Here is a 9,448-nt window from a genome sequence, read left to right on the forward strand (position 1 = left end):
TTACATTGGTACGGGGGGTGATTACCGGCGCCCATGGGCAACGCAACTGAAACGCCCGGCGCTAGCGTGTGTGTTGCCAACCTTTCAGGTAATGGTACGCTTACTGAAGGTCCCTAAGTTGTATGGCAGCTGTTTTAAAAAAGAGGTGTAAGTGTTGAGGTCAGAAGTGCCCTTAAAACCGCTGTGTTGTAGAACGACAGTCGTCGAGATGGAGAGGATGGATTGTCTAAGAAAAAAAGCACCAAACTGTTAAATAAATAATTAAATGTTAAATAGTTCCCATGTGCAATAGTTGCTCATTTGACTCTTTCGGTTGTATACGAATTGACATCTCCTCGAAGTAGGATGGTCGACAGCAGTAACGAATGGATTATAAATGTACCTGGACCACTGGGTCCAGGTACACTGGTACATAGAGAGCTTTTGCAGCAATTGCTTTTTCTTAGATGCAAATGCAAATGTTGCCATTTTTCGCATTGTTTGTGTGCAAAAATTGGCAAGGAAGCCGAAAAATTCTCCCAGGAGCCAGACATTAAAATATTGTTATGAATATTTTTTGGGGCTTGTATAATTATTGTTGTATCTCTCTCCCTATACCAGCCTATTAATAAATTAACAAGAACTTAAAAAAAATACCTTTTGTATTATAAAATAATGAAATGTCATCATCTGCAACTTACATATTGTTAGCTATTAATATTTATTTAATGAAATTCTAAAAAAAATAATCATATTCGTAAGAATCTTACTAGAAGTGCGCATGAGCAATAGTTGCTCATTTGACTCGTCCAGTTGTTTACGAATTGTGACAGATGCGCACTGGCAATTTCTTGATATAAGTCTGAAGTTATACAGTTTACGAAAAGTCAGTGAAGTGAATTAAGTAAATCAAGTAATTATTGAAGTGTTTAGTTTTCTAGTAACTAAGAATCATTAGCTCTTACAATATGTTGGTACAATTATTCTGATTGCAACCGCATCTTCTGTTTTCCTGGGGATAAGAATAATATTGGTTTATTATAAATAAATATGCAGGTCGCAGCACAAGGGTGTCCAGTGATGATCCCATGATCGCCTGCGTCGGCGACAGAACTCATCATCTCATAGAAAACTTGGACCCCAGCACGGTATATTATAGCTCTTATATAGCTTTTAGACAGATAACATAATATAGAATTAAAAATATAATATAAATGTTAATTTTAATAATTAACAGTGATTCATTTTATAATATTTTAATTATTACTCTTAATTCTGAATTTTAATAACTAAACCTTTAATCTTTTTCAAGGATTGTGAGTGTATTTTATAATAAACTTGATGTATTTTACATTAATTAAATTTTAATTCAATAAGCGTTGGTATCGGTATTGGCGATATTTCTATGATGGTATCGACATCGGTATCGGAAAAAAGCGTATCGATGCATCCCTAAATGGTATATGAGTATTGACTACAGATAAAACCGTGATGGACTGTTATATCTATGTACTTACATTTTTTTTTTATTTACAAAGGTCAGCCAACATTAGCACCTTAACTTACATATTTAAACTTACTTAGCACTGTTAGATGTAGACCCAATTACAGACTAACACTTTAATCACACACTAAGCTGAATAGAATAATATAATTAATACTTAAGCTTACAACCATATTTACAAAGTTATTTTTTTCTTTATAGCTAAGTGCTTTTTGGTTCTTCTCCTTTACCTTAATTTAATAATAGTCTTATTTCAGACCTACTATGTAAGCATATTTGGCATAGGAAGAGACCGGAGGGCTGGATCTCTTCTAGCAACAGGTAGCGTGCGACCGAGAACGTCCACTGCGAAACGGTTGAAAGAAAATGTGCCACTCAAAACAGATATCCGCGGGAAAACTGTGTATTATTTTAAAGTAAGATACTATTATATAAAACTAGCGAAATACATATTTGTTAAGCTTTTGAATCGTAATATATATAAATTACTCGTCACGTTGTTAATCCGCTAAACTACTTAACCGATTTCAATTAAATTTGCACACCGAGTGCAGTTTTATGTACTGTATGTGTGTATGTTATTAAACTCCTCTTTAACAGCTGGACCGATTTGAATGTTTTTTTACATGCGTTTGGGTCTACACCCAAACGCATACAAAAAACGATGCCTGGATGGTTTAGATTCATAAATCAGCCCGGCAGATGGCGCTGCAATCGGTACTTACATAACTTTTTTAATCGCATGAAATATTATGCAGGACAACATCCATTATATTTATAATGATTAACTTTAGAATTAATTAATTGTGACCATTATTTCAGACTGGAGTGGGCTTTGGAAGCGGCATGTGGCTGTCCCTGACTACGTGTGGAGGATCAGTCGACGTTGAAGTAATTGTTAAAGGAAAACGTCTTTATGCCATCAAAGATATAGGTATAGCTTTTGCTTTATACAAATACTTTTTATTTAAAACCTCTTTACTAAAAAAAAAAGTTATGATATTTTTTACTTGTTTCTCGACTGGCTTATGAAATAGTCAGCAATGACGTATGGTAGAATCACTTGGTTATTAAATCAGTTCTTGTATGATAATTATTATAAATTTAATTAATAATTTAACGTTAAGTGTATTGACAAATTAAACCAGCGCTGAGCCATGATGGAACGAAATACCAATTTCGTAGCATTATTGCATATTTTAATCAAAGGCAATTAATTAAAACTGTGAAATTAATAATGATTCTGTTATCCGTTTAAACAATTACCATCGTGATTAGTACATATAATCTAATCTTTTTAGTATCTACCATGGATCATTTAGCTATACTGCCCTAGAAACTGTTCGGTTTTCCGGAATAACCTCAGTATCATAAAAAATAAAAAACAAATAAAACAAATCGTCTGAAATTTTTTTAAAAAATATATTTGTCTGGATACCCCTTATCGCTGAGCGGTTCGAAAGATTAGTAGCCGAGTCAGACCTACTAAATATGCATAGTAAATTTCATAGGAATCGGTCGAACCGTTTCGGAGGAGTATGGAAACTAACATTGTGACATGAGGATTTTATATCTATAGAGATATTATATCCCTACTGTTAAAGTTGGAAATAGTAACACAATAAAAAATTATTTTTAAAATAAAACCGATTACAAATACCTATGTCCCTAAGTACACTAGAATAATATTTCCCCTCTTAAATGGTATATCAAAAACTTCTAGATTTTATGAAAATATTTTTATGTAACTGGAGGCAAACGGGCAGGAGGCTCATCTGATGTTCAGTTATACCACCGCCCATGGACACTGGCACATTGGCAGAAAGCTCGCAAGTGCATTGCCGGTCTTTTCAGAATTAGTACGTTTGAAGGAACTTGGACAGTTCCTATAAGGAATATACTTGTATTAATGTATCATCTCACTAGCTTACGCACGTCAAAAATGTAATGGATTTTGATACGTCATTTGGAACTTTCGTTTCTGAATCACGCTTAATACTATATAATCGAAAACAGATCATGAAATAAATAACTATAACTGAGAAAAATGTTAAACTTTTTTCACAGTTAGCCATTCGAAGTTCTTCATACCGGCTCCTATCCTAGGATCTTCAATTCAAGAAACGAGCGATGAAGGATCCGTTCAATTCGACTCCAGTTCTGAAGAAGCTAAAATTCGATATGTTGTTCGTGTGATACCAAATAGATTGTATAGAGATGGTTCAGTTACTGCAGAGGTAAGCGTTTTCTGTTATCTATTTCTTATGCCTAAACTTCGATAATAAAAAGCTAGCCGTGGCTTCATGTATAAAATAATATGTAAGAAATAAGAAACGTAAAAATGACGTGATTTACGAATCGAATTTTCACAGAATTTTCCCCCTAGAAGCAATTTCAAATACCCCAGAACATGTTGATTCCCCTACATTCGGGGGTAAAACTTCCAAGTTGGCATCACCGGCTACACGCATTATTTTGCGTATGTAACAGCCAAACGTTTAAAAATAATAATATCACAGACTAACAAGAATACAAAATTAGTTGACAGCTTCCACTACAAGATGGGGCGCTAGTACTCCGGAATTGCTGGAAGATGGCGTGAGAGAGCTCCGACCGAGGCGATCTTGCAAATCTGTCGACGTGGCCTTTCTCCCAGCGAATCATAATGCCACTGACGTTATAAGGTATATTATAATAAATTTTAATAATCACTATAGGACTTCTTACGATAGCAAGTTTATCCATGACTTTAACCAAACAAGGGTTGGAAGAATGGTTTACTTGCTGACTGTCCGACTTTTGAAAGAGCCTGGGGGCTTAGTCAAGATGGCATAATAAGTTCGAGTCGACAAATCTTCTTACAAATTTAGTTTTCGTCTATCTCTAGTCATCTGGGCCCGGCGGGAGTCGGCTAAGCTAATAAAGTAAATATATTAAACGCTCTAATTACACCATTTCAACAAAAACGTTAATTTCTTTTTGTCAGTGTTAATACTATTTGTCGGAAAGTGACAAAAATAGTACTTACTACGTAATACATTTATTTGTTAAACAATTTCAAAATGTGACTGTGCAAGCTTAATATATATTTATTTTTAATGTTATTTCATGTAATTCCTTTACGTAGCTCGTAAATTTTATTTAGCAGTATTTGTTAATATTTGGTTTGCACCGACGCCGCCGCAAAAATAATGACCGTAGTAGTCAAGAGGACTTTATTATATATTATAAACACTTTTCAGATATTGCATAATAGCGCGTGAAACATCGCAAAACGACGGATTTATCTGCGCACTGTCAAAGAGATTCGCAACAAAAGCACAGTGTATCAGCCACATGCAACGAACGCCGTAAGTTAATAAGAATCTTGAAGCTCTAACTTTGAGAGTAGTGCTGGTCTAGTGGCTTCAGCGTGCGATTCTCATCTTTGAGGTCGTAGGTTCAATCTCCGGCTGCGCACCAATGGATTTTATTTTTATTTATTAACACTAGCCCGTACGGAGAATGGAACCCCTGAGGAAATCAAAACCGTTGATCCAAAAGTCGTCCACGCGATCACCTACTTTCCTAATAGATTGACAAATCATAAAACGTTTACACAATTTTGAGGCCCAGACCTAAAACCCGTGGATATCATACCGCTTTGGTAACAAAACGAGTGTTACTAGTGCCACGTAAGCCGATCCTTAGTGCATTTTCTGAGTATAAATAAGCCCCAGGCCATATGTGTTACTGCCCTAAATGTAGGCAAACAATCCACTGATGTGTTTAATCTGTAAAATATTTTATTACTTTTTTGTGTTATTTCCAGAACCAGAGCAATAGTACAAAAAGTCTTCGGTCTAAAGCCCGGTCGCAAATATGCAATTCAAGTGGTCGCATCTACGAAGGGTAGTCCGGTACCATACAAGGTGTTATACGCAGACACAAACGCGTCGTGTAAAGATTAATGTTTAATAATAGTGTGTCATAAATAGTGAATCAGTATTAGTTAATTAATTAAGATTTTTTGTCGCTGTTTTGTGTTTTGAGAGGGCAACACCACCGTTAATATGCTATTAATCTCTAAAAATATGTAAACGATTCGCACACAAATCGCAACACTTCGGATATGTCAAATTTCAGAGACTAAACTAGGCTAGCAAAGCCCTAAGCTATAATCCATGTGTGACCATTTTCATACAAACTTGTTTGGCATTAGTGGATCACGACTGATGCATTTGTCTCAGGCCCCAGATACAATTAAACAATTCATATTTAGAAATAAAAATGCTTTAATATTTTTACCTGTGCCATGTAGGTGTCAATAAAACCGCGCTTTTGTAATTAAAAATGTATGTACTTAAATAGTTAAATACTACAAAGTACCTTTTGCAATAAAATGCTATATCGGTAGGCATGAAATAATGTATTGAGTTTTTCTTTAGATTAATGTGTTTTTTTTTTATTTTAGTTTTATTGTATTCTTTTAAAAATAACTGAACAATAATTTATTGCCATATGTTATCCCGCCTACACCTTTTATATAAATATTACATATTTCTACGTATCACGATAATATTCTAAGTATTTATTTAAATTGTGGCATTTATTTGTTATATGTTTGAACAAACTGTAAGTTCCTACTACATTTACGTGAAAATTTAATATTTTAATATCTATTATTATTTAGAAAAATAAAATGATTTTTATATCTCAACAAATGTTTTATTTATTGTGACTCATACATATTATAGCTAACACTATTCAGTTATAAAGATAGCTGGCTAACACTGCTCAATTCATTTAAAATTAAACTATAATATCTTAGTTCGAATTTATACAGCATAATTTTTTTCACAATAACATTTTTGAATTTATATGGGTACAGTTACATCAAATGAAGACAAATGTTCGTAATACCCATAAGACATTCTGTGATCTGTCCTGTCCTTTATAACTATTGCACTTTTTTTGTTACATTAAAATTATTGTCATAATAATATGATCAATGATGTTGCTAGCCGACCTATGACTAGCCTATGAGATTTTTATTTTGACTTTTGAGGACCAAGGGTTTAAAGTTTACAAGTAGAGTTTTAAGGGTAAGTAGATAGTCGAAAACTAAATTTGCATGTATTATTTGTCGACACGAACTGTAATTCTAACTGCCTTTAACTGTCAGCTGACTGACAGTGACAGTGACGACTGTTGTTGGGAATCAAGTCACAAAATCAAATGTGAATTGTGAAGTTCAGAATTTTTCTTTATTTTAAATGCTGTAATAATTGAAGCTACCTTAGTATTTATATAAGGTTCTCAGTATTCGGAAAAGCAATATATCACTCATAAGTAATGTAATAATGTCCACAACCGACAAACAGTTTTTTGGGCCCCTAACACTGCATCAAAAGGCGGATAAACCAAGTGTTTTTAAGAACGACGATCCAGAGGAATGTGCCTGTCTTCTTTGTGATGAAAGATACCTCTTACCTACTTCTGAGAAGGATTTGCTTACACATTTGTTTATGGAGCACCGTCTCGTTATTGCCGATGTCAACCAAATAGCCGATCTTCCAAATTACATCAATTTTTGGAAGTCAAGATTTAAAGGTATTTTTTTAACATTATTCAAAATAATAGTTGTTAGATATAACTTACATAAATAGCTAATACTATTAACAATACTGTTTAACTTAGGTCTAAGTAAAATTTGCAAACAGTATTATATTTTTTTATATATCCTACAAATGTAACTTTTTAAGTGACAGCTTTTACTTACATTTATTACAACACATTACAAGTCAAGATACATTCTCATCATTCAGGTTATTAAAATTACTTTTTAATATATATATATTTTTCAGATCAAAACCTGCCATTTTTCTGTACAACTATGCTTTTGGATAACAAACCTGATGGTACTAAGTCAAAAAATGAAGAATACTTCCTACTAAGTGATGTTTTACCTGAAGATAAGGAAATAAGGTCAAATCTTAGACAATCAAAACTGGAGAAGCTTTTGGAAAGGCATGCCTTTGAAAGAGAGGACAGAAACTATTTAAAGGAATGTTTATTCTGTAGATATATCTCAAATGACACTAGAGCAAACTATTTGAATCATTTATATGAAAAACACAATTTTCACATTGCTAAGCCAGATAATCTCATATTTATTGATGATCTTGTAGACTTGTTATCAACAAAATTAGAAGGATTGCAGTGCATATACTGTGAAGGGTTATTTAAAGATAGGACAATACTTAAAGAACACATGCGTAAAAAGGGTCATAAAAGAATAAATCCAGCAAATAAAGACTATGATAAATTCTTTCTAGTTAATTATATTGGTGATAAGCAAACTAAACCGAAGTTGTGTAAGCCATATACATCAAAAGTACAGAAGCAAGATGATATTGATTCAAATGTTGATAGTGATCCTGAATGGTCAGAATGGACTGAAGAAGATTGTCCATTGATAACCTGCCTGCTTTGTGAACATACAGAAAATGAATATGAAAACATATTGGAACATATGAAATGCCTACACGAGTTTTCATTTACAGAAACAACAAATGGCATGGATTTCTACCACAAAGTAAAAATAGTTAATTATATCAGACGCCAAATACTTTTAAAGCAATGTTTATCATGTGATACTAAGTTTGATGATCAAAAGAACCTAGAAAAACATATTAAAGAGACAAATCATTGGGTTCTAAAAAAGGAAAAGTGGGATCAGCCAGAATACTACTTTCCAACATATGAAGATGATTTGTTCCTATGTTTTATTCATGATGATGACGAAAGTTGGTGGTCTAGTGATGAACAGGAAGCTAATAAAACAAATAGTATGTCTGAAAGTATATCTAAGGAGATGGCTATGGCTGTGCTTAGTGATTGAAATGCCAATTTGTATCATAGTGTATATAACAACAAGTAGTATTCAGCCAGCCTTTGAAATGTTTTTCTATGCTATATAGTTAAAACTAGAGAGGTGCAGAATGTCATAGCTTAGAATTCCTCAGCCTCCAGCTTGCAATAAGATAGTGGTTATATAATTGACGAAGAAATATTTATTTATCATAAAAACATGTCATTAAAAAGCGTTATTGATTATTAATTGTGAGATTTAAAAATATATTGCCTATATGAATGGTTTCATTTTTATTTTTGTCCTAGTATTGTTACAAGACATAGAATCTGGCTATCCGGCCAGTGTTTTAATTCAGATACTTTTACATTTAAACATGTTTCAATTTTCTTTTAGTTGTCTGTGTTCCCTTTTTAGGCAAATTATGTACCACTCTACCATGTACCAACTGCTGTTTCTTTAATTCGGTCAACCTTCAAGTTTCCTCTTTTTCGTTTATTGTACCTTGGGCATATACATATTTATTTAATTATAAGTAATCTAACAGCTTACTTAATACATATTATTATACAATACACAAAGCCAAAACAGATTACACAGATTAACAAAATATTATGTATAAAAGCAGAAAACAAGCATTAAAAGACAAAGTTACATTTAAAAGAAAAACAAAAGAATAAAATTAAAAAACTGCAAAATTAAAAAAAGCAATAAATAATACTAAGGATTTATAAATAACTACTACTTAAAAAAATCAGAGTCTTCCCGCTTCTCCTATATATTAATGCTAAATATTTCTAATTTTACATTTACTGCCATTTCTCAAGGGCGTAGAATGTATGAAAGGCATAATTAGCCTAGTGGCTTGAATGACTGAAGTCGTACGTTCGAATCCCGGCTGAACATCTATGAACTTTCCACCTAGGTGTCGCACTGAAACGAAAAAGAATAACATCGTAAGGATATTCTTGGATCCAAAAAGTCAACGGCGTCTGTCAGGCACAAAAGGCCAATTAAAAAAATAAAGGATTACAGCAAGCGTTGTAGCGCCACTTACTTATTATTAATTAATTTTCAAGTTGTTATTTAGTGTGTCTTTATATTAACCTTTT

The 9,448-nt window shown here is 33.0% G+C and overlaps 2 protein-coding genes across 2 annotated transcripts in view; both read left to right on the top strand.

The window, feature by feature from the left end:
• LOC110995245 (protein NDNF-like) overlaps positions 1 to 6,113 on the top strand; it is a 30,431-nt gene extending 24,318 nt beyond the window's left edge. The window contains exons 7-13 of the mRNA XM_022262313.2: positions 1,036 to 1,127; positions 1,741 to 1,899; positions 2,306 to 2,417; positions 3,551 to 3,720; positions 4,025 to 4,167; positions 4,726 to 4,833; positions 5,295 to 6,113. Of these exons, the coding sequence (XP_022118005.2) occupies positions 1,036 to 1,127; positions 1,741 to 1,899; positions 2,306 to 2,417; positions 3,551 to 3,720; positions 4,025 to 4,167; positions 4,726 to 4,833; positions 5,295 to 5,433 (923 nt within the window). The 3' untranslated portion in view covers positions 5,434 to 6,113. The remainder of the gene's footprint in view (positions 1 to 1,035; positions 1,128 to 1,740; positions 1,900 to 2,305; positions 2,418 to 3,550; positions 3,721 to 4,024; positions 4,168 to 4,725; positions 4,834 to 5,294) is intronic.
• Positions 6,114 to 6,668: 555 nt separating this feature from the next.
• Positions 6,669 to 8,613, top strand: LOC110995246 (zinc finger protein 277). The gene is made up of 2 exons (XM_022262314.2): positions 6,669 to 7,075; positions 7,330 to 8,613. Exons 1-2 carry the CDS (start codon positions 6,826 to 6,828, stop codon positions 8,364 to 8,366), a joined length of 1,287 nt encoding a protein of 428 aa, XP_022118006.2. The 5' UTR covers positions 6,669 to 6,825; the 3' UTR covers positions 8,367 to 8,613.
• The last annotated feature ends 835 nt before the right edge of the window (positions 8,614 to 9,448 follow it).

The sequence above is a fragment of the Pieris rapae genome, chromosome 21 (genome assembly GCF_905147795.1).
Source record: "Pieris rapae chromosome 21, ilPieRapa1.1, whole genome shotgun sequence".
NCBI lineage: Eukaryota > Metazoa > Arthropoda > Insecta > Lepidoptera > Pieridae > Pieris > Pieris rapae.